Genomic DNA, 24,614 nt, shown 5'->3' on the forward strand with positions numbered 1-24,614 from the left:
TCTTTATTAATAAAGCAAAAACCTTACCGGAGAAGTGAGGGGGATTCTGGGACATCACGTGACCTGTCATTGCTTTTCTCTTCCTATGTAGAAATATGGAGTGGTGAAGATGGCTTCCATTGAATCTCTTTTACATGGCCTGTATCCGGCTCTATCAGGAAAATGGAGTGTGAATTTGACGTCCGGTACAGAGTCGCCACCTCCCTTCTTGATATCAGAGAGGAATAATGACAAGAAAATTCTAGAAGTCACCCAGAAGATGATTGGGCTCCTGACGGGAGAGGTGAGCAGGGAATTCTGGGAGATTATTATGGGATGTCTTTGGATGGTGACCGTATCATTGTGTGTGTCAGTAGGTCTCCATGGAGGACCACTTAGGAAGACACCAGGAGATCATGATGGAGAACCAGCCCCCCCTCACCACATCACCAGGTATAGACTCATTATTCGTGTTTGCTCTGCTGGTCACATGATATGGAGCTAATCATTTACATCTAGAGGCAAGACCATTTCCCTGGTAGGCCAATGGATCATTCCTAATTTAGGTGAGGTTTATCCAGAGACACAGTTGTCAACCCTGGATCACTGAGGCGTTTGAATTGATCCAGCACATCTGTTCAGTTGTCATGGCCAACCTTCTAGTGAACTCAGGTCTGCAGCCCTCCATCTTGACATCGTTTTGGATTCCTTCAAAGCTGATACATTGTTTAAAAAACGCTGTGGAGCAATTCTAATTTGCGATTCCTTTCTATTTGACAGATTTACCAGAAAGGTCAGAACCTGCATGGGGGTGCAGCACTATAAAGGAGGAACCGGAGACCTGTGAGGTCGAGAGACTGTTTGGTGTAGATGTGGCTACAGATGTGGACCATACCAAGGTCACAATGAAGGAAGAAGGTCTTGTGGGAGGATATTGGCCAAACGATGGGCCTCTACCATCGTATATAGACACCCAGATGGTGGAGGCAGCCATGTTTTCATATGATATGAAGGAGGTCATATGTGGAGAAGATGGAGGTCCTTTGGAGAAGATGCCAGAGGCTGAAGATGGAAGAGTAGAAGGATGAACCATTGCTGGAACTGGGGTTCCTGAACCAGCCAATCCATCCCTACCCTCATCACATAACACGGAGGTGAAGACATTCAGCTGCGTCGGGTGTGGAAACATCTTCCGCAGCAGTTCTGAATTTCTCCAACACCGACCTTCCTGCAGGGAAACGTTGGAGTGCGAAAGTTCCTTCAGCATCACAGAGCAGCTGGTGGCACGTCAACCAATCCACACACAGGAAATATTGCATACGTATTCTGACCAGGAGATCTCTGATGTCCTTCTGTCGCTTCTTCCAGAGCACCAAAACATCCACTTTGGGAAGGAGTCATCTGCGTGCAAGGGCAACTGGAAGAGGTCAGCACGCCGAAAACATTTACATTCACACAGCAAGGGGAGGGCAGATTTGTGTAGCATTGTCCCCCATGAGGCAGAGCTCCTTGAAGAGACTCTTACCAAGGAGAAGCCATACACCTGCTCTGAGTGCGGGAAGTGTTTCTCTTGTAACTCCTCCCTCATTTATCACCAGCAAATCCATTCCGAGGAAAAGCCACATTCATCTTCTTGTTCATCGATATAAGGTATAATAAAGATATTCTCTGTTCACATTCAGCCATTTTGAGTGTTAATTGTATGGTAATCTGTATGTAGTGGATACTCTATGTTTACACACAGCGGTCGGGGTGAGTGCTGACTTTCATGCCATGTAATCAGATCTAGACTCGAATAGCAAAAGCCCATCTACTGACCAAAAATCTGAAAACCCCATAGGCAGGCTAATGGTCACATGAAGGAGCGCGCAGAAGGCTGACAACACTGCTGTCTTATGTTGTCAGCTTCTGACAGTAAACGCTTTTAGGGGCAAGATCTGTGTAGCAGATTTTCAAAATATGATTAGGGATTTATGGGAAAATTAACTAAATAGCCTGAGGATTTCAGTTTCAGCAGTGTGGCTTACACCTGCAATTCTCACATATAGACACCAGAGGGGGAGCGCGAGTTTTCTCAATAATCTTTATAGTAGGATTTCATCATGCAGTTCATAAAATCCGCCTTTAGATGTCATCACCGAGCACTAGCAGAGGCACGTGGACGGAAGTTGGAGAGGTTGCAGAGTGAGGTGGAACGCACAACACGGAGGTGAGGGTGGCCGGCCGGAAGTGGGCGAGGTTAAGCTGATTTAGATGCCTGCTGATGGTTTCCTAGTGGTAAATTGATTTACATTGTGTGTTTTATGGATTGCAATTCCTTCTGATAATTACAATTTGTGTCATTCAGAATGAGTATATCGCCATAATGCTTATTTTAACCTTTTTTCTCTGATATATCATGAAAACAATGGAGATGGAGCACAGTGATGTGACGGGGAAGATATTAAAGCTCACGTTAGAGATCATCCAGCTGCTGACCGGGGAGGTGAGGGGAATTCTGGGAGGTCACATGACATCACGCTGATCCCTATGAATAACATACAGACCTCACTGGGGAGGCGAGGTGCATTCTGGGAGGTCACATGACATCATGCTGATCCCTATCAATAACATACAGACCTCACCAGGTGTGACTGCAGCTTATTTATATTTTGCAGAGTCATCTATAGGGGCGGAGGCACTGCAGACCCCTGGAGCCCTGGCAGAGGAGTTGGACCGAGGTGTTTTCACACAGCTGTACAGTATGGAGGACAACCTTATGGATGGAGGTCCACCATCTCCTGGAAATGTGAAGGTCCCCGAGAGATGTCTGCCATCTCTTCACATTAAAGAAGAGTCGGGAAGAGCTGTTCATACAGAGCTATGCTGTATGGAGGACATTATTAGGGAAGTAGGACTGTCAGGGGGACACGGTGGGGTTTTACAAAGGTGGAACGTGCCCGGGACCATTGGATTTACTCACCATAGGCAGAAGTCCTCCCAGGATGTCCCTGGTACTTAACATTTATCCCTTCATTTTATGGGGACACTGTTTTCAGATGTTGGAGATTCTCTTGATCTAAGTGACTCGAAGGCCAGGGATGGAGGGGTACAGAAAGGATCGGGAAGTTCCTATGAAATGAACAGAATCGGAACCCAAATGTACCCAGTAGCCTATCCATTGTCTCAAAATACCATCCCCGGGGCAGAGAGACTTGTAACTCTTCCTCATGTTAAAGAGGAGTCAGGGGCGGTCACTAGTAGTATGGACCATTCGTCTTTCCATGGTAATAAAACATTATTTTCAGAAGTAAGAGGTCCTTGGAAACATACGACCCCGACTGACCCCCAGGGCACAGACAAGAGGGTTCAGGAAGGAACAGGAAGTCCCTACCAAATGTTTGGAACTAATAGAGAAATTCAGCCAGCCTGTCCATCCCATCCCCCGTTGCAAAGCTTGGAGATGAAGACCTTCAGCTGTGACGGGTGTGATAGTGTCTTCACCAGCAGCTCCGACTTTCTCAAACACCGGCTGATGTACAAGGGGCCCCATGCTCTGTCCTGCTCGGACTGCGGCAAGTTCTTCAGCAAACAAAAGAATCTGGTGAGACATCAACGAATCCACCGAAGCTCGAAGCAGTACACGTGCCCGGAATGCGACAAGTCCTTTCAGCAAAAGTCGACTCTTGTAGTCCACCTGCGCATTCACACTGGGGAAAAGCCATTTCCATGCACGGACTGTGGGAAGTGTTTTGCCCAGAAGTCTTCCCTCATGAAACAGATGCAGTCTCACACGGGAGAAAAGCCATACTCCTGTTCGGAGTGTGGGAGGTCATTCAGCCGCAAGTCAATGGTGATCAGTCACCAGCGGACTCACACCGGAGAACGGCCCTATGCTTGTGCCGTATGCGGGAAACGTTTTTCCAGCAGCACAAATCGGCGATCGCACCAGAGGATACATTCCGGGGAGAAGCCATATGCATGTTCAGAGTGCGGGAAAACCTTTTCACTGAAGTCATCTCTGACCAGTCACCAGCGAACTCATACTGGAGAAAGGCCTTATGTTTGCTCTGAGTGCGGGAAAAGTTTTACCCGCAGCTATCACCTTCTTCAACACCAGAAAATGCACTCGTCGGAAACCACAATCACCAATTAGGAGTCAATTCCCCTCCCCCCTCTTCCTTCGTTATCTTTACTAAACCCAACACACAACTAAAGCACTTCATTTCCTAAATACCAAGCAATACAGGAATAGCGAAAGGACCATAGATGGTGGAATTGGTGGCAGCACCTTTGTTGGGAAGAAAGGTCTTTCATGCTGAATTGGGGAGAAATGTAAAGTTTTCAGAAATCAATAAAAAAGCTTTTGGAAAATAAATGCACTTCTTATTGTGATTCTACAAATGATCTTTACATGAATATATATTTCATAATTTCACTACAATGTATTATATTACACACAGTGCATCATGCCTTTCTATTACTTACAATGCCTGATGCCTCCATCTACATGCAGTGCCTCCTCGATTCCACGCAGTGCCTCATACCTCTACAATACAAGCAGTGCCTCATACCTCTCCATTACACATGAGGTGCCATGGTGTACATTGATGCTTTAAATCCAACACATGAACCAATGTAAATTGCCCCAAGTCTGCTTTGGGACTGTAAAGGAAGTGAAAGGCATAAAGAATGAATCAAGAATAAAAAACGCGCAGAATGGTCACATGACCTGTGTCAGGTTCTTCAGCTATAATGGAGTTGTTTACCGACACATCAAGCCAAGTGAATGCTGTGAGATTCCTCTGGCCCTATACAGCCTGCTGTTTTACACGAAGAAGCAATACCATTATGTATCATTGATCCTCTTCTTTTATTTGGTTAGCTCCTGCACTGCAATACACATTATTCCAATCAATCTTTAGACTTTTTCTTTAATTTAAAACAGACAAATAACATACAATTAGCCCTATAAGACAGGGGTGTCAAACTCTGGCCCGGCACGTCCTTTTTTTTTGCCCCCCCCAATATGATTTGCAGCTGGCCCGCCGCTATTGCAGCCCGTAGCAATGGCGGGCCAGCTGCAATTCATATTAAGCTGCTATTCTATAGAAGCATGCTCTTCTCGTGTGTTCTTGTTTCTTCCTTTTAAGATTAATTGTATTTTCAATAAATTTCAAGTTTGGCCTAAGTTTTTAATTTCGGCCCTCTGTGTATTTGAGTTTGACACCCCTGCTATAAGAGCTTTGACTGCAAAGTGTGGATTACCATCAACAGTTCCTACAATAGACACTAGGCGGCGAGCACGCACTCTTAGGTGCACTAAACGTACGGTTCCCCCATTCAACCACCAGATGGCAGCGCCGAGCAACAACATAGGCTGCGGAAACACAAGCAGGAAGTGAATGACAGGAAGTGAGCTGGAACGCAAATAAACAGGAAGTGGAGGTTGTCAGTGCAGATGAAGGGTGCCTGGTGATATATCCGGGTAAGTAGGGCTTTACTGATGTATTATAGCTTGGAAAGTGTGCTTTGTTTGGTAATAATTCACATGTTGTGCTCCTATCAGGATATAGATTCTGGAGGTGAGATTTCGGCATTGCCTTCTCAATAATAATAAGATAATAATAGTAAGTTATTATTAGGTAAATTATTTAGTAATGGTGTGCGTTCACTAAAGCATCCGGCTTGTGCTGTCCTTAATATGGCAAAGTTTGTCTCACATGTATAGCAGGGGTGGGGCTTGGCTGGCTATGGGGGTATAGGCATGCCATGTAATCAAAACTTATTTTGTAGTTCTACAGGAGACAATAGAGACACTCGGAACTGTGGAAGTGGACTCCATAGAAGAAAGAGGTGTTAACACTGAGGTTTATTGTATGAAGGCCACAATAAAGGAGGAGGACCTTTTGGGGGTGGACTCTTGGAGGGACACCTTTGGGCTTGCACTTACTGATGGGAATGTTCCCGGGAGACTTTCGCCACTTATTCAGGTTAAGGTGGAGTTGGGTGATTCCACTCTTGATACAGATTCTCAGTATTTCCATACGAATGAGAAGTTATCTTCAGAAGGTAAAGATCTTCTAGAACACTCACCACTGTCTGGCTCTCGGGGCCAACGTGGCGGCAAAAACCACAGTAAAAGAACTCCAAAGACCTGCCCATCCCGGCCCCCATCACAGAGCCCAGAGACAAAGATCTATAGCTGTGACGAATGCCAAAGCGTCTTCAGCAGCAGCTCGGAGTTCCTCAGGCACCAGCTGATGTACAATGGGCCCCATTCTCTGCGCTGTTTGCAATGTGGGAAATTTTTCGGCAGGGAGGAGCAGCTGATGAAGCATCGGATTATCCACACAAGTCCAAAACTGTATATGTGCCCCGAATGTAACAAGTCTTTCCGACTAAAGTCACTTCTCATAGAGCACCTGCGCACCCACACCGGAGAAAAGCCGTTTGCATGCAAGGACTGCGGCAAGTGTTTTGCCCAGAGGTCGACACTCATGAAACACTTGCGGTCCCACTCTGGAGAGAAGCCATATTCCTGCATCGAGTGCGGGAAATCCTTTAATCAGAAATCAATGCTGGTTAACCATCAGCGGACTCACACCGGCGAAAGGCCTTATTCTTGTTCAGAGTGTGGGCGGCGTTTTTCCCATAGCACGAACCTCGTGACTCACCAGAGAATCCATTCGGGGGAAAAGCCTTATTCGTGTAAGGATTGCGGGAAACCTTTTTCTAAGAAGTCGGCCTTAACCAGCCACCAGCGCACGCATACCGGGGAGCGGCCTTATACTTGCTCTGAGTGCGGGAAAAACTTTACTCGCAGTTCATACCTTCTTCTACATCAAAGAGTTCACTTGTCACAGACTTCAGCCTCCTCAAATCCACCTCATCTTCAAAAATATGACCGGAAAGAAACCCTACAAAAAACGTACCCAACGCAATGTTTAGAGACAAAGTATACAGAGGGCAGGGAAACCAGCTAACTTGTCCAAAGTTATAACTTTCGTGAAAATGTATAAAAATTTATGAAATGAAAGTTTCCGTTCAGAAAAGGCAGATTACAGAAGTACCCAGAGTGAGGAGATTGTTTTTAGTTTCCCAGTAAGAATAAATATTATATGGGGAAAAAAATGCATTGTCTGTGTATTATGTACTCAGTGCTTTATACCTCTCTATCTCATGTTGCTTGTTTCTTTCCATCCCCCACCCCTTTTTTAATATAGAGAGCTTCATTACCACTTTTACATGCAACTTTGCTTCACTCAATACCTTTATATCGCTTTTAGTACCTAAAGCATGTTTATAAAATGCAGAGCCCCTTACCTCCTTACTACAACCAGTGCCCATTGCATCTATGTTGTATGCTGTGCAATGCATATCTTTACTAAACAAAATTACCCTCTATTTAATTTGATCCCTTATACTTTACTCAGCACATATCAGCATACAGTACTTCATGCTTTTGTGTGTGCAGTGCCTCGTGCCTCTTTATAGTACCCAATACCTTTATCCTGCAAAGTTCCTCATTTCTTTACCATGCCCAGCGCCTCACGTCTCTAATACACACAGTGCCTCATTCTTCTGTAATACATGCAGTGCCTTACGCCTTTGTTCATTGAAGTGTATAGTATCTTCCTTTTACAAGAATGCTTCAAAAAATGTTTTTTTTTCACATATTGATCGTAATACCTATCCATTACACAGATTTCCTCATATCTTATATGCTACACTGGTTACTTTTATTGCATGCATTGTCTTCTATTGCTTTGTATACACCATGTTTTATACCTTTATTACACTCAGTGTCTTATACCCCTATTTTATGCAGTGCCTCATATCTTTATCGAGCACAGTGCCTCATACCTCCTTGTTATACTCGCATAACTGACCCTTAGATGTAATTAATGCAATCAGTGTTTCATACATCCGCATACTGGTTCTTGGAATGAAATAAAACATATATGCTCTCACACCCCTTTAGAATGATCTACAATATTGTCTACACAATCAGCTCATGACATATGACCAGATGTATTTCACTGCACGACTAATAAAGTTTCAAAATCCAAATCAAAGTTTGCATATCATGGTAGCATTGTAGTCGTCTTAGAGAAAGGGAATTGCTAAGTCTGGGACTATATTGTACCTTATATTCAGAGACACGAGGGAAAGGCAAATCTGACATACAACTGAAAACACAGGAGAGGGCGTGAGCATCTGTTTTTCCATTGGCAGTGCATCTATGATATCCCTAAGAAGTTCAATGGACAACAGAGGCATCTGTTTAATAAACCCTCCTGTAATAAATTAGGTATTAGCTGTGGATACGTAAAATACATTTTATGGGAAATTAATAATTAGTCATATTAGTCCTGTCACACTTACCTCTTCCTCACTAAAGCGCAGATGCCTCTCTCCTGCGCTTTCAAGCTTTATCAACTCCGTCCAATCCGCTAGCCAATCAGAAAATAGCCTCTTGACTAGCCCAGGCTATTTTGCTAGTTTACACATTGCACTAGGTGTTCGTGCAACGTGTCTCCATTGTGCCGATCCCCTAGTTCTGTTGAGCTAGTTCCTGTTCACCTGGTGCTTAATTCAGTGTTTTCTCCGTCCAGCTCCTGTGAACCCCTCGTTCTCCAGTCTGTTGGTTCCCAGCCAACTTCCCTGTGCTGTTCCAGTGTTCCTGTCTGTCTATGGATCTCCCCTAGTCTCCTGTTTCTTCCAGTGTCTCCTGTGTTCCCTGTGCCCGCAGTGGCCTCTGTGTCACTTGTGTCTGTCTCCTGGATTCCTGGCAATTGACCTGACCTCTCGTGCTTGCTGCCCGCCTTAACCCCGGCTTTCCTCGACTATTCTTCTGCTTTGTGATTTGGTACCATGTTTTGACCACCTCGGTGTGCCCAAGGAGTCTTCATCCAGAAGGTCTTCTTCCTTGATGTTCACTGTTGTGTAGCCTATCTCTATATAATAGCCACCATGCAAAGGTCGTGATTCTCAGAAGGGTCGGATCCTTCCTTTAGAGTACTGGACTGAACAGGTCTCAGCACTTCCAAGCAGATCCAATGAATATTTGGACATTGAGGGTATAGGACTGATCCCACCCTCGTCTTACTGGCTAGTCATTTCCAATGCCCAGCGATCCAAATTCCTGCCCAGAGATGGGCTTCAATAGGACCAAAACGTTTTTGTATACATTTTTTCCCATAGCAAGATGCTTCCGAACTTGTGATCTTGTGGAAATTGTAAGGGAAAACCATTTTGCACCACACATAAGAAAGGGCTAGACGCGCCCCCAACATTTCTATTCTTTGTATTTGGAGGGAGATTGCTGCAGATCAAATGTTTGTCTTCAAATGAGTGATTCCAGCTCTGACATCAATATCGTTCTTCAGGTTTTCATTTTGTTGTTCTATATTCCAAGGTAGTTGGTTGCTTGCTCGTTAGAATTCCACCCTCCATGGTATATGGCGGTCATGTGGATTACAATTCTATATCCTAAACCATTCTGAAATGTGTAATACAAACACACAGAGCACATGGAGATTGTACAAACGCTTCTTTATTTCCATTGCCTGTTAGATTTGATGGTTTGTACACTGATGTCATATTTATGTAGTTGGGCTTTAACCCCAAAGGCCGCTCACAAACCTCTAGAAAACGTTCAGAATGGAAAGTGGACCATGTAATCTGTGTTTTCTACTACCGGTTCCTTGAGATCACAGTAATCAGAGGTGACACCTGAGGGATATCTTAGAGTAGTAACTGGTGCCAGATGAAAGAGGGAACACACTGACATAAACCACCAAGTGTCTGCAGTCGGTCAACATTTAAAGAGAACTTGTCACCTAATACTGATTTACTTTTCCTTTCCATATATTATTTATTTGATATGTGCCTCAGCTGGCAAATGTAAACGCACCAGAATAAGCTCCTCCCTCTACATCAAGCCCTCCTCCCTTTTAGAAGTTTCTGAATACTTTTTTTACACCGGCCCAGCTATTCTGCTCCTCGACTCACCTTCCTACAAAACCTGCTGCCAGAAGAGGGGAGAAGGGTAATATAATAGAGTGTCACATATGGCATCTGGCTCTGTTGACATCACCTCTAGGGGCTTTTGGATATCTACACATAAGACACTGTTACAGGTAAACCTTAAATGAAAATGTAATCTCATGAGAAAATTGTCAATGAAAAGAATGGTCTGTTGACAGGGTCCCTTTAAAACAAGCATGTTGTGAGGAACATACACCAGTTTCTGTTGCCTGAGTATTAGGACACCCTCTGGTTTTTCACCAATAAAAAAGCAAGCTGGGCAACCAGCATTTACAGCAGAATAGAAGAATCTAGTTGTAGGTGTTTAAAGAGGATTCCGTGAAGCAGAAACATGAGCATGGTGGGTATTAGCAGTATGTTAGTGCTTCAGAGTATGGGGGAGCATGTAATCCCCTATCAGGATGCTGGTGTAGCCAATCTCCAGGGCCAACCATGAACCCATGAAGGAAGAGAGAAGGTCATTAACCCAGTGTAATCTCTGACAGCATTCATTCTTAAGGACGTCTCACTTTTCCTTGGATGGGTAAATTAACATGATCTCCTTCAGTCAAGAGAGGTAGGATCAGTACTTTTTGTTGTACTACGGTGTGTTGTACTAAAAACAAAAATAAAAGAAAAACTAACATTGCGTCTCTCGGCTAGTGTGGGTGGAGTGTCCTCTCTGATGTAAACGGAGGTGGGAGCTGCTGGTAAAGCACTTTCCACAGTCGGGACAGGAATAAGGCCGTTCCCCGGTGTGAGTTCGCTGGTGGCATATCAACCCTGACTTCTGGGTGAAGGATTTTCCGCACTCTGAACACAGATATGGCTTTTCTCCAGAATGTATTCTCTGGTGAACTGTCAGGTTTGTCCTCTTGGTAAAACTCTTCCCGCACTCAGAACACGTGTAAGGCCGTAAACCTGTGTGAGTCTGCTGGTGGCTGATCAGTACCGACTTCTGATTAAAGGACTTGCCGCACTCCGAGCACGTATATGGCTTCTCCCCGGAATGGATGCGCTGGTGGACGGTCAGGTTAGTGCTTTTGGAAAAGCTTTTTTGGCACTCGGCACATCTGAAGGTCTTTGACTCGCCACCTGGTGACGGTGGCTGGGATGAGGTGGCTGATTGAGAATTTCCTATGTTTCCATCCCCAGGAGATTTTACAATTCCTTCTTGTGCTCTCCTAATATAAGCTTGAGATCCAGCTAAGTCTGTGCGTGCGTTTCGTTCTGAGAAATGTCCTTCGTCTTCTGAAAATGATTCCTCTTTAATCCGAAATGCTATGTACTCTGTCCCAAGGTCTTCATTCCCTGATTCTTCCTTGATGCAAGTGCGTCCCTCTGCATCGGGAATAATTTTGTTTTCAGATGAGCCCTCCTTATTCTTAGTCAGTCTTCCATGAGTACAAAAGTCACCATCTTCCTTGGAGTCGGATTCCTCTTTAACACTGACCATGGCATTGTCCGCCTTCATATTAACCCCTCTGTCCAAAACACCATCATCTTTTGTGTCCTCCTTTATAGCATGCGACGTCTCTGAAGCATCAGCTCTTCTGGACAAATCTGCTGAAAACAAATACAATGGGGTGTGGATCACATGGTCTTCCAATTGGCTCAATCATTAGCAATGTCACATAAATGTACAACATAAAGCATGACCAGTTCAGATCTGAACACTGCTACCTAAAATGTATCTTCCATTGTAACTCTATATATAATAAACCCCCTTGGCAGGGGTCATGATCAATAAACTCACAACATCATGTTAACTTCTAGCAGCTGCTTTATAGTAAAATGATATACTACCTAGTGCTGGAAAGTTCTGGAAATTCTTCATCATGACACCTTTCTGAAAACATCTGGATTCTCTTCTAAAATCCTACAAATAACAAGAAACCTTATAGTAACATGACACACACAATGATACAGTCTCCATCCAGAAACATCGCATAATAATCTCCCAGAAGTCCCGGCTCACCTCTCCCGTTAGGAGCTCAATCATCTTTTGGGTGACCTCTAGAATCTTTTTGTCATTGCATCTCTTACTTGTCAGGGAGAGGGGCAAAGATCCTTTGATGAGGCTGCTCTGTTCCCCGGACACAGCTGGATACATTCCTTGTAGGAGGCCCTCGATGGATGCCATCTTCACCGCTGCATATTTCTGCAGATAAACAACAGAAGATGGGTGCGTGGTGTCATGTGACCTCCCAGAATCCTCCTCACCTCTCTGGTCAGGTCTGGGTATTACTAATAGAGATCAGAGTGATGTCATGTGACCTCCCAGAACCCCGCTCACCTCTCCGGTCAGCAGGTAGATGATCTCCAGGGTGAGGTCTAATATAGTCTCAGTCATGTGACCCCGATCCTCTTCCATCCTTGGCAGATTGCTCAGCATTCACCTAGTTAGCGTCTATGGGCGTCTCACAACTATAATGTTGGGCAATCTAGAAAATTAGAAGAATAAAAAAAAGAATCTTTATCATTCATTATTATTACACAGTATTTATATAGCGCCATCATATTATGCAGCGCTGTACAAAGTCCATAGTCATGTGACTAGCTGTCCCTCACAGAAGCCCACAATCTAATGTCCCTACCAAAATCATATGTTATTTTTAATACAGTGTAAGGTCAATTTTCGGGGAAGCCAATTAACCTAACTGCATGTTTTTGGAATGCGGGAGGAAAGCGGAGTACCCACGCAGACACGGTGAGAACCTGCAAACTCCATGCAGATAATGTCCTGGCTGAGATACCAACCTGGGACCCAGCACTGCAAAGGTCAGAGCACCTACCTCTGAGCCATTTCCCATAGAAAAGCATTATATTGATAATAAATATCCCCCAGCTGTGCACTATATAATACATACACATATATTACACATTCTTACCTCCTGACACCCACTTGGTTGAAATTCACCCTCCAGTCACCCAACTCCAGTATTGAACTACCCACTTCCTGTTGTATTTGAAACATCCGCTTTAATTCCAGCAAACTTCCGGGTTGTGCGTTCCACCTGATGCTGTGCGTTCCACCGGCTGTTGTGCGTTCCACCTGAGGCTGTGCGTTCCACCGGATGATGTGTGTTCCATCGGATGCTGTGTATTCCACCGGATGTTGTGCGTTCCACCTAAGGTTATGCGTTCCACCTGATGCTGTGTATTCCACTGGATGTTGTGTGTTCCACCCGAGGCTGTGCGTTCCACCGGATGCTGTGCATTCCACAGATGTTGTGCGTTCCACCTGAGGCTGTGCGTTCCACCGGATGCTGTGTATTCCACCGGATGTTGTGCGTTCCACCTGATGCCGTGCGTTCCACCTGAGGCTGTGCGTCCAACCGGATGCTGTGCATTCCACAGATGTTGTGCGTTCCACCTGAGGCTGTGCGTTCCACCGGATGCTGTGTATTCCACCGGATATTGCTGTGCGTTCCATCGGATGCTGTGTGTTCCATCTGAGGCTGTGCGTTCCACTTGTTATTGCGCTGCGCAGACATTTAGTGGTTGTGTTTGTGAACGGCATGCTATTTTCCAGGAGTAATTTCAGTGACTACTCTCTCGCCCTCTAGTGTTCAGAGGCTGGAATGTCTTGTGCTTGACATATTTAGAAAAGGACCCAAATACTGCTATGAGCAATTGGGATTGGAAACGTTTGATGGAAACCGACAAAGTAAATGACCAGCAATGAGCTGCAATAAATATGGAAGTTTTAAAGATGCTGCTGCCAAGACAACAAATGAAAGGTCCACCTATGGTGGTCAGGACCCCACCATAAACAAGTTACTATATGTGAATGTAAAACTTACCTGGATTTAATGTTACCTCATCTTTCACCTGCACCACATATGTGACGATGACGTCGTTGCCCCTGCCAGTCCAGTGGAATAGAAAGGTGAAATCTTGTGACAGGACGCTCTTCTAACACCATCCATGTGATCACCAGCAGTCAATAATGACTTAATGACCTATACTAATACACAGAATTCAGTGGTGGAATGAAGAACTGAGGTGGGCAGTTGTGGAAGGTGGTAGAGATAATTCCAGACCAGACAATATAATACTGCGTTTTATTAAATTCAATGCCTCATGGGGTAAATGCCAAATTCATCATCCAGACCATAAGACTTCCCGTTAGCAGTTCACCATGAGGCTTTAAGTTTGACAACATCCTGACCATGTGACTTCATTTTGGCACCATAATGTTAGTCATATTGAAGGATGTGTAGGTGCTTTCCTGGTATCTCCCCCGGTCAGCACTCACAGGTCTAACTTTTGGCCCTAGGACTTGCAGTACAACCATAATGGATAGAACTCAAAGCCTTTGACACCATGACAAGAGACGTATAAGGGGGGGATATGATCACCCTGTATAAATATGTAAACGGTCCATATAGAGAACTCTCTTCCCCATTATTCACTGTAATGTCATTACAAAGCACAAGAGGGCGCTCTTTGTGTCTGGAGGAAAAGAAGTTTAAGCTCCGGATAAGGAAGGGATTCTTCACTGTAAGGGCTGTGAAAATGTGGAATCGGCTCCCTCAGGAAGGAGTTTCAGCAACTACTATAGATTGCTTTAAGAAAAAGCTGGATGATTTCTAGAAGCACAGAATATAACTGGGGATTAGGGATTTAAAGTAAAAATAACAGTGACTGTTGATCAAGGGAACATCCGATTGTCTCATGGGATCAGGAAGGAATTTCTTTCCCCTGTTGAAGCAAATTGTACCCGGGGTTTTTTTTTTGCCTTCCTCTTGACCAACTATGTCTTATAGGGTTTTATATCTGGGATATGTTTATTACCCTAGTGGTTGGACTTGATGGTCTTTTTTCAACCTAACCTACTATGTAGCTATGACAAGCATGTGGTCCTTTGGATAGATTATATTCACCCAGGTCCATCATCATCTGACAATAAAAGCTGAGGTGTTCCCCAAACAGGACGCCATCCTGGGCAGCTTTCTGTCAGGGTCCTACGATGGCTGGGTGGAGGATACCTTGGTTGAAGAATATCTGATTCCTTCAGGATCTTACCCTTGCTCCCAAGCTTCAGACCCAATTTCCAACCTTTACTTATGTCAGTTGGTGGGTCTCCTCAGATGATGATGGCTAACACCTGGCAGATGTTGGGCAGTGGGGTTAGCACCAGGAGTTAGTCTACCAGATGTTCAATTATCATGGCCTTGATGGCCTCTTCATCTTCACGTTTCAACTGTGTGTCCTTACTCTAGCTCCTCATCTTATGCGTCTCTTGGATGGCTTTGTCTTGTGTGTGGAGCCTCATTCCCTTCCTAACTTATCTCTCATATCTTCTGTTCCTTTCCCCTGCTCACTGATTTCTCCCAACCCTCAATGTCAGCCATCATGGCCAACATGGATCTTTACCACAATTTTCCTTACCTGTTGCCCCACCACTTCATTATGGGGATTACCATTGGTTTTCCAGTCTATTGCTGCACATGTGGAATTTGCCATGTTGGTCCTGGTGGAGTTGAATCCATTAACACTGATTTAGGGAGGCACCATGTTGGGCAACATATGGTAAGTACAAGGGATAATCCTGGAAAAGCCCTGAAATGTTATCAATATGTATTCGCTCCCATGATGTGCAGTTGGTGCTCCATTTTCTAATGGGGCCCACCAAGGCACCAGGTGTTGATGATCCTGCCCTGAAGATGTTTCGTTACGCACCTTCTGTTATACAGTGACAACGTTCTGCCACTCTGCATTGTTGCCCATCTACCGTAGTGTGGAGTTTGCATCTACTTTGAAGTGTCTGTAAATCCAAAAACACAAATACAATATGATGCAGCTAACAGATCCGTTTAATGTGCTTGCTGCATTTGTTTTCCCAGGCACATTTTCACCAAATACAGAAAACACCAGTTGATCCTGCCAGAATTTCAATGAATTCAACTAAAATGTTAGGCAAAACTATCAATCCCCTCCTCCTTGTGTAATTAGGATGGAGTGAATAGAATGTGTTTTATGATAAATTAATAATTTTATCAATTAGATTACATTTATTGCAGATTTCTGCATGAGTAGAATGTTTGTCTTGATATCAATAAAAACTTTATTATATACCAACTGACACGGACATATCAATGATACAAATGAAGCTGAGAAGCCTCCTGGACAGCCTAGCATTGGATGCATGCTTAAAGGCAACATGCTATAGATGTAATCAACCTCTTCTCGCTTCTTGCAGGAATAGAGCTCCTCCTGCAGGTGTCCATGTCACTGCCTGCATGGTGTGGACCCTTGTGATTGGCTGACCAGTGATGGGGTCCTCTCGGGATGCAGAAGTAATTGATGCAAAGATGTCAGCAGAGGGGGAATGTCGGGGCTCAGTAGGGGACTGGACACATACAGCATTTGAGACCCAGAGGGCAGATTTAGCTCAGTATATTGCTCCCAATCAGCAGGGATTCCCATTAGTTGGTGTATTCTCTGTGCAGTGGGCCTTCTGATGACGAATAAGGTTAGGACGGCGTGTGAAGCACTTCCCACAATCTGAACAAGCATAAGGCCTTTCACCAGTGTGTGTTCGTTTGTGGGTGTTCAGTCCCGTCTTCTGTGTAAAGGATTTCCCACACTCCGAACACGTATATGGCTTTTCGCCCGTGTGTCTCCTCTGGTGAGTAGTCAGTGATCCGCGTCTGGTAAAACTTTTCCCACACTCGGAGCAATGATAAGGTCGTTCCCCCGTGTGGATCCGTCTGTGGCTGACCAGTGCTGTGTTCAAATAAAAGGATTTTCCACAATCCGAACACGAATATGGCTTTTCTACCAGATGTCTTCTCTGGTGAACAGTCAGTTCTCCCCTACGAGGAAAACACTTCCCGCACTCGGAGCATGAAAAGGGCCGTTCTCCGGTATGAGTCACCTGGTGTAAGATCAGCACAGATTTGTGAAGAAAGGATTTGCCACATTCTGAACAGGAATAGGTGTGCTCAGCGGAATGGATTCTCATGTGAGTCTGAAGACGCAGGTCACTGGAGAAATTCTTTCCGCACTCAGAGCAGGCAAAGGGCTTGTCCCCAAAATGAAGTTCTTGGTGATTGAGGAGGTGCGATTTCCGGGAAAAACAGTCACCGCACTCGGAGCACGTGTAAGGTTTCTCTCCAGCGTGAACTGTTTTGTGAGTGACGAGGAGCAGACGATGAGAAAAGCACGCTCCGCATGCAGTGCACACATAGGGCTTCTCCCCGAGCTTTTCTCCGAACTTCTCCCCGCTGTGAGTCTGCTTGTGCAGGACCAACGACCGCTTACGTGCAAAGCGTTTGCCGCATTCCTCGCAGGAAAATGGTTTCTCTCCCGTGTGAGCGATCTGGTGCTTTTTGAGATCAAACTTTTGGTTAAAGCCCCTACCACATTCCAAGCACACAAAGGGCTTCTGCTCCATGTGAATCCGGAGGTGAATAATAAGACTGCTTCTCCTGTTGAAACTTTTTCCACACGTTGGACAAGAGTACGGCCTCTCTTTGGAATGAGAGCGCATGTGTCTCTTAAGAGTCGACCTCTCTGTAAAACACTTCCCACAGTCCTTGCAGGAAAATGGCTTTTCCCCGGTGTGAACTTTTAGGTGTCTTTTAAGCTTTGACCTAACCCGAAAACTCTTATCACACTCCGGGCACGGGTACATTTTCAGACTTGTATGGACGGGCTGGCGTTTCCTCCTCTGCGACGCTGGTTTAGATGAACGGGGCACTTTGGTATTTATTTCACTTGCATCTCCATACAAAACAGAGATTTCATGTTCTTCCATTGGTCTGCTGGCTCCACCTTGAAGGGACGCAGAGCCCAGCTGTATGTTTGGTTCTAAAATATAACTTTTAAAGCCTGAAAATGGTTTCTCGTCACATGAAGCCGAGCTATCAACTTCTGGATCTTGTTGGCCCATCTCCACCCCATCGGGGAAAAGTACATCCTCCTTTATTGATAGGTTTGGAGTCCTGGTAGTCCATCAATCTTCTCTCTGGTCCAATTCATCCTTCATAGTATAACACCGATGGATTGTTTCAGCCCCTCCCGGCACATCTGTTTAATATAAATATGAGTGAGTTATCCATTTTGTGGTGTATACTCATTGGTAGAGGTTATGGAACTTGCCAATATACAATGAACAGCCAAAACAATAAATTCTACTCCCAGCCAAGGCCTAATACTGGGTAGTTGCCCTTTGTGACCCCTCTAGGCATGGATTCCACAAGACCTCTGAAGATATCTTGTGGTATACAGCAACAAGACATTGGCAGTGAATCCGTGACGTCACACTGCCTCCCCTGAACCGCCTTCATCCTATAATGCCCCCTGCTGCCTCCCCCATCCTGCCTTCGTCCTATAATGTACCATGCTGCCTCCCCTGGCCTGCTTTCTTCCCATAATGCACCCTGCTTCCTCCCCTGGCCTGCTTTCTTCCCATAATGCACCATGCTGCCTCTCTTCTACACATAATGCACCCTGCTGCCTCCCCTGACCCGCCTTCATCTCAATTTTCACCCTGCTGCCTCTCCCCGTCTCCCCTTTTACCACAATGCACCCTGCTGCCTCCCTTCTTCCCATAATGCACCCTGCAGCCTCCTTTCTTCCCACAATGCACCTTGCTGCCTCCCTTCATCCCACAATGCACCCTGTTGTCTTTCCCAACCTGCCTTTTTTCCATAATGCACCCTGCTGCCTCCCTTCGTCCCACAATGCACCCTGCTGCCATCTCTTCCCCAAGTACATGTTCCACCTGGCTTTTCACATGATCTAAAAGAGAATGTAATTCATCAGTCCCGCCTACTTTTTCCCATTGCTCTATGATCCATGACACTCATGTGCTTATTGTAATCAATTTTGGTGGTGGTGGATGCATTGTATGTTCAGACACCTTTCTTTCTTGGCCAGCAATTTGTGATACAGAAGCTTCTCTAGTAAAACAGACCGGACCAGCTAGACTTTCCCCACCATCAATGAGCCTTATTCGCCCATGACCTAGTCACCAAGTCACCCGTTGTCCTTGATTGGCCCACATTTGTAGGCACTAACACCTGCATACTGGCGGCACCCAACAACACCATCCGTTTGCAGGTCCAAGACTTCCCTCCCATGTCTTTTCAAAGTCCTTGTCAATACAAGATAAATGAAAACATACCCGGTGATGTGAGGGTCTGGTGGTCCTCCATCATGACGTCCTTGTAGAGGTGCTTGTGTCCTTCTAAATACTCCCACTCCTCCATGGAGAAATACACAGTGACATCCTGACACCTTATAGGAACCTGACACACACAATGATACAGTCACCATCCAGACACATCCCATAATAATCTCCCAGAATTCCCTGCTCACCTCTCCCGTCAGGAGCCCAATCATCTTCCGTGTGACTTCTAGAATCTTCCCCTTGCTGAGTGTCACAGCTGCCATGGAATAGAGTGGAGGAATGGTAATGGTCACCTGGTCACCGGACTTGACTGGAGAAAAAAGCTGTACCGAAACAGAAACCACAAACTCACATGACCTCCCAGAATCCTCTCCGGTCAGGTCTGTGTTACATTAATAAAGGTAGGAGTGATGTCATGTGACCTCCCAGAATCCTCCTCACCTCTCCGGTGAGCAGGCAGACGATCTCCAGGGTGAGGTTTAAGATCCTCTCGGAGCAGTCACCAATGTTATTCATCTCCATCGTCAGCGGATCAGCGGATGACCAGGTCGGGTATCGGATTGCCACCATCTGGCATTTCCCTATCACCTTCTAAAAATGGATATAATATTCACATTAAGTAGACAAATACAAGTGAATGACATAAAATGCACAACTATTGTAAGTTAGAGGTGTATTATATATAAATATATATATGTGACATAAATATTACAGCAATACAAGTGATATAATATTAAGTAAAACTGCCTAACACATAATACACAATAATACTCTATAATACCTTTCTGACCCCAAACAATAAACCCACTCAGATACTAGCCACACCCACTTCCTGATTTGGCATCGTCACTTCCGGTTTAATTCCATATGACTTCCTGGTTGCGTTTCATTTTTCTGTGTATGTGATTATAACGGTGGCGCTTCCACTGCTGGCCTGCAGAGGGCGAACAAGTACTCAGTGGATGTCTCCATGGTTAATAGGGTGCAGTTAGCAAAATCGTACGCTAGATGGCGGTCATGAGAAATTGAAGGTAGGCCTTTGGAACGCAGGAACCCGGAAGTGACTGTTGCAAACGGGCGGGACTTATGAGGAGGGCATTTGATGTGCCTGAGTGTGTGTTGGGTTAGGTTTGGGTATCAAAGGGAGGGCATTTGATATTTATTTTGTGTTTTCTGCAGTACAGCCAGGTGATATAATAGTTACTGTGTATATACCTGTAAACAAAACAAAAGTGCAAAAAATGACTTGAGGACAGAAGCATGAAAGGATTGTCTGCTGCCAGTAACTTCAATGGCTGCCTTGGCTTTTCAGCCTTGACCTTTGACTCGGAACTTCCTGTCTTTCCATCACATAAAACTTCCTGTTTATCCTTGCTTTCAGTCTGCTGATAGCACAGATCTGTTCCTGTCATTATCACACTCAGCGGCCATGGTTCTTGTTTGTTCGTTCAGATGAATCATCCGTCTGATTCTGTATGGGCAGATTGGAAGATCAGAACAACACTGAGACATGAATTAGTGATGACACATGTCCTCGTGAAGCCATATTGTTGTGGTCTGTTATATCACGGGACGTGGATGAAAAGCCTGGAACCTTTAACCTCTCACCTGCTCCCATAGCTATCACCGAAGAGATGAAAGTAGGAGACCCAGAATGAACCGAAGCTTCCGGAATCCCCTGCACGGCTACAACTCCCAGAATTGCCTCCTATAAGAGGTGACGATTGTCAGCTATTCATTACTTATTATTTATGTTTTTGCTGTAAATATTATTATTATTATGTGCCGCCATATTGAATTTCAATCACATAGATGGCGGATCCATTTTAACACTCGATGCAAATCGCTGTCCAGTTCCAGTTTGAGTGTGTTGAGACCACATGTCCAAACATAACCGAAGACCCGAACATCAATAGATTCTGACATCATTAAGATTGGGTTCCATCCAGGTTGTCCCAGAGACAGTCAAATCTTCTGTAGTTCAATTGTTTTCAAAGCCAAAAACAAAATAATAATAGTAATAAGTTTTATCTCACTTGTCCTTAGATGCGGTGGTTAAATTCATTTCATGTAGTCATCCCACATACACACCTTCCTGTCTTAGAGTGACAACGCTTACGTGTTGTACTAAATCTATGAATGTTGTCACCCCAGCACAGTAAGTGTGCCCGGACCTCCTTCCCCATTTGTCTCCATAATATAGAAGTGGATGTTCTCCAGGTCATAGGGGAGAATTGAGGGCTGACAACAGTGATTGGAATTTCAGTGCAGCAGTTAGGTGCTCAATGGATCTCTGGCAGATCAGTTTTTTTTTTTTACGTATTTATTAGTTTGTTTCATGGACAAAAGGGGAACAATTCCGGAAGAGTCATTGTTGGGGTATACAATTATAATGAGGTCAATATCCCTCGGAATGTGAGTGAAATCTTGTAGAGTTATTTATTTAAATGAACCCACCCAGGTAAGTGTGTGTCAGGGTAATTATTCTATTTGCATTTTCAGATATATAATATATCTCCACCTGCAGAAGTCACTTTGGACAGGATCACTTCACCTTGGATCAGGGATTCCTCTTTAGTTTTCCCATGATGACCAAGTCGCGGGGTCACATGACTGAGAAGATACTTAACCTCACCCTGGAAATCATGTACCTGCTGACCGGAGAGGTAAGGGGGATTTCGGGAGGTCACATGACATTACTGTATATTATTAAAACCTACGGCTTACTGAATATAATCATATATATATAAAATGCTGATTACAAGTCTTGCAATGGACTTTTCACACAGGATTACATAGTTGTGAAAACATCTGGTGATCATGTAACCCCCAGAAGTCCTCACTGTGTATCAGGAGGCCTAAACAGGAGCCAGAGCCCCAACATGGAACCTCCACCTCCCTGCCGAAGACTTGAGAAAAATGACAAGAGGATTCTAGAAGTCCTCCAGAAGATGATGGAGCTCCTGACGGGAGAGGTGAGCAGGGAATTCTGGGAGATTATTATGGGATGTGTCTGGATGGTGACTGTATCATTGTGTGTGTCAGGTTCCTATAAGGTGTCAGGATGTCACTGTCTATTTCTCCATGGAGGAGTGGGAGTATTTAGAAGGACACAAGGACCTCTACAAGGACGTCATGATGGAGGACCACCAGACCCTCACATCACCGGGTAAGAGGAGACTTTATTGTAAAGGAGAGAGCAGTACGGAGGGTCCACCTACACGGCCAACACATGTTTATCCATTGGGTCTGTTTTTGTTTTCTTTTTACAGATGATGATAATGTTGAAAAGACTTCTGAGGGATGTTCTATTTCTTTTTCGCACTATGACACTATTGATTATTATGTTCCTGAAGACTCTCCAGAAGAAAATCCCATGTCTCCAAATATTCATGCAGAACTTTATAGTGATGATGGATCTCCAGCTTGCCCAAGTCCAAATGAATCGTCTTCTTCTGATAAATTTTGTCCAGATGGCCAAAATCTCCATCCAGAACTTTTCAGTGTGGCAGCAAAACTTGAAGAACCCTCTCCAGAAACAATAAATGCCCCTGCACCGAATTTCAACCCAAAACCTAAATCAGTGAAACCTTTAAACTCTCAGAAATTGTCTCAAATGTCATTTGTGTCAAATGGCCATTATTACAAAGCCCATAAAGCATTTCGGTGCCCCGAATGCGGAAAATATTTTCCCAAGAAAACGGACATCGTTAGACACCTAAGAAGTCACACGGGTGAACGGCCGTTTTCCTGCCCAGAATGCAAGAAAAGTTTTACCCAGAGTTCCCATCTCACCCGCCATCTGAGAATCCACTCGGGAGTGAAACGATAGGCGTGTTCCGAATGTGGGAAGTGTTTTTCAGAAAAGTCTGATGTTGTTCGACATCAGAAGGTCCACCTGTTGAAGCCATCACAAAGTTTTGATATTAATAACAGTTTTACAGTCATAGGGGAATTTATTGAACGCCAGAACAGTCAGGTATAAAAGGAGTGTTCCTTTTTTTTCTAATGTAAAGTTCTTGAGAGAACCATGAAGGCTCACTATGGTTAAATGATCTTCAATAGGTCCTACACCAATCCTTTACATTGTAGCATTACAAGAAGAGAGAAGTGAGGGTTCTTCTGAGATAACAGATGGCTAACAAGGGTTGTTTTGAGGATAATATTGCCTGAGGACGGGCCACCAGTAAGCAGTAACTACACGTCCTCCATGTTCTTGTCTTATTAGCTGGTCTTTAGACAGAAAGGCCCTTTGTTACCGCCTTAGGTCAAAACCTTCACATGGAGTAGCACCATGGAACTAAACTAAGGGTGCTGGCATCAGTTCTTCTCATTTTAACTATGCTATGAGGGTTCTATAGAAATAACATTTGTAGCTGGAATTGAACTGGCCTCTAAGGAAGCCATTGACTCTTGACTGGACAGCAAATTGACGTGTCGCCTTTATTGACCTAGCAAGAGATGGGAACGCATCAGAGTTGTTTTTAAATGTAAAGTCCCCCATGTTGTTGTCAAACTAACTGGTCTTCAGCCATGTTGGTCATTGGCCACAACCCTTAGTTGAAATATTATCATTATTATTTGGAATTGCTCTATGAAACTAAGCTGAGGGGTGCTTTTCTTGTGGGATCATGATACTAAAATAAAAAACAACCTGTAAGTCCCTGTTCCAGCAACAGTACTTACCAGCCACCAGTCCCCCAATCTAATGCCGCACTCTTCACCTACAGCAAGCCCCTGCTCAGCATTCGGAGACGGGTTGCGTCTCCCAGCACTCGCTTCCCCTGGGGCGCAAAGAGTGATGGGCTGCCAGCAGACCAGGAGCCCACCGATAGAAGGACCAAGAATCCAATAAGAGCCAGAGGTCATTCACAAGTAATCTGTCCACCAAAGTACACAAGGACACAAGCAGAGTCGGGGTCACTGGCCAAAGGTCGGTCCAGGCACCATAAACTCACAAGGTCAGATACAGGCAACGTCAGCAACAGTAAATCAGACGAATAACACAACAGAACAGATTAGCCCAGCTAAATGCTACAACGGGCACTGGAGCAGAGAGGCTCTAAAGCCCTAGCAGACAATGACAGAGCAGGATTAGGTCAGGATCTAATCTTCCTCTAGAATCCCCTTCAGCTGTGCACAGCCTCGGATTGTGTGCAGGAGATGCCAATAACGTATCTCCAGCTGCCGGCTAAACGGGAGCAGGGGCTGCTGCTATTTCTTAGTTCTTTTCGCTGCTGCAAATGACATTGCTTGGACAAAACAGCCTGTATGGATTACTGCAGTAGTGCACAGCATGAAAATGCCGACCCCATAAGTGGTCCCTAACAACCTCTATAGAGGTCAGAACTTGTTTAGCACACAGGTGAGAAGTTTTTGTTTTGTCTATGCAAAACACTGTCTGTAGATTGTTTTCCATTTCTGCTATTTTATTAAAGAAAATACAACACAGAATAATTCTCCTGAAGTCTTCACCAGG

The 24,614-nt window shown here is 44.7% G+C and overlaps 4 protein-coding genes across 6 annotated transcripts in view; 2 read left to right on the forward strand and 2 right to left on the reverse strand.

Annotated features, from left to right (window-relative positions):
• Positions 1-7,092, forward strand: part of LOC140338903 (uncharacterized) — a 191,931-nt gene extending 184,839 nt beyond the window's left edge. Inside the window, exons 4-5 of the mRNA XM_072423221.1 lie at positions 2,637-4,111; positions 5,724-7,092. Of these exons, the coding sequence (XP_072279322.1) occupies positions 2,999-4,111; positions 5,724-6,944 (2,334 nt within the window). The 5' untranslated portion in view covers positions 2,637-2,998 and the 3' untranslated portion in view covers positions 6,945-7,092. The remainder of the gene's footprint in view (positions 1-2,636; positions 4,112-5,723) is intronic.
• A 2,407-nt stretch (positions 7,093-9,499) lies between these two features.
• Positions 9,500-12,980, reverse strand: LOC140339077 (gastrula zinc finger protein XlCGF48.2-like). 2 transcript variants are annotated; one of them, XM_072423626.1, is made up of 5 exons: positions 12,882-12,980; positions 12,287-12,434; positions 11,969-12,151; positions 11,797-11,869; positions 9,500-11,553 (listed from the first exon to the last, which is right to left on the reverse strand). In XM_072423626.1, the coding sequence occupies exons 2-5, from the start codon at positions 12,383-12,385 to the stop codon at positions 10,631-10,633; spliced, it is 1,278 nt and encodes a 425-aa protein (XP_072279727.1). In that variant the 5' UTR covers positions 12,386-12,434; positions 12,882-12,980; the 3' UTR covers positions 9,500-10,630. The 2 variants fall into 2 exon arrangements, with proteins under 2 accessions (XP_072279727.1, XP_072279726.1); XM_072423625.1 differs by having other exon boundaries at positions 9,500-11,556.
• Positions 12,981-16,039: 3,059 nt separating this feature from the next.
• On the reverse strand, positions 16,040-19,910 carry LOC140339035 (gastrula zinc finger protein XlCGF66.1-like). 2 transcript variants are annotated; one of them, XM_072423546.1, is made up of 4 exons: positions 19,577-19,910; positions 19,324-19,458; positions 19,130-19,253; positions 17,890-18,030 (listed from the first exon to the last, which is right to left on the reverse strand). In XM_072423546.1, the coding sequence occupies exons 1-4, from the start codon at positions 19,703-19,705 to the stop codon at positions 17,957-17,959; spliced, it is 462 nt and encodes a 153-aa protein (XP_072279647.1). In that variant the 5' UTR covers positions 19,706-19,910; the 3' UTR covers positions 17,890-17,956. The 2 variants fall into 2 exon arrangements, with proteins under 2 accessions (XP_072279646.1, XP_072279647.1); XM_072423545.1 differs by having other exon boundaries at positions 16,040-18,030; positions 19,324-19,711.
• A 453-nt stretch (positions 19,911-20,363) lies between these two features.
• On the forward strand, positions 20,364-24,614 carry LOC140339107 (oocyte zinc finger protein XlCOF7.1-like). The gene is made up of 5 exons (XM_072423670.1): positions 20,364-20,852; positions 21,638-21,801; positions 21,925-22,110; positions 22,181-22,304; positions 22,408-24,614. The coding sequence occupies exons 2-5, from the start codon at positions 21,721-21,723 to the stop codon at positions 22,965-22,967; spliced, it is 951 nt and encodes a 316-aa protein (XP_072279771.1). The 5' UTR covers positions 20,364-20,852; positions 21,638-21,720; the 3' UTR covers positions 22,968-24,614.

The sequence above is a fragment of the Pyxicephalus adspersus genome, chromosome 10, assembly GCF_032062135.1.
Source record: "Pyxicephalus adspersus chromosome 10, UCB_Pads_2.0, whole genome shotgun sequence".
In the NCBI taxonomy this organism is placed as follows: domain Eukaryota; kingdom Metazoa; phylum Chordata; class Amphibia; order Anura; family Pyxicephalidae; genus Pyxicephalus; species Pyxicephalus adspersus.

What these genes read in the sequence shown, in the direction of transcription:
- LOC140339077 (XM_072423625.1), bottom strand. Translation starts at nt 12,385, where the DNA reads ATGCTGAGCAATCTGCCAAGGATGGAAGAGGATCGGGGTCACATGACT. An exon ending in TTGAGCTCCTAACGGGAGAG is followed by an intron (nt 11,870 to 11,968) that starts GTGAGCCGGGAC and finishes TGTTATTTGTAG; the next exon opens with GATTTTAGAAGAGAATCCAG. An exon ending in CCAGAACTTTCCAGCACTAG is followed by an intron (nt 11,557 to 11,796) that starts GTAGTATATCAT and finishes ATTTGTTTTCAG; the next exon opens with CAGATTTGTCCAGAAGAGCT.
- LOC140339107 (XM_072423670.1), top strand. Translation starts at nt 21,721, where the DNA reads ATGATGACCAAGTCGCGGGGTCACATGACTGAGAAGATACTTAACCTC. An exon ending in TGTACCTGCTGACCGGAGAG is followed by an intron (nt 21,802 to 21,924) that starts GTAAGGGGGATT and finishes CTTTTCACACAG; the next exon opens with GATTACATAGTTGTGAAAAC. An exon ending in CCAGACCCTCACATCACCGG is followed by an intron (nt 22,305 to 22,407) that starts GTAAGAGGAGAC and finishes TTCTTTTTACAG; the next exon opens with ATGATGATAATGTTGAAAAG.
- LOC140339035 (XM_072423545.1), bottom strand. Translation starts at nt 17,893, where the DNA reads ATGGGCCAACAAGATCCAGAAGTTGATAGCTCGGCTTCATGTGACGAG.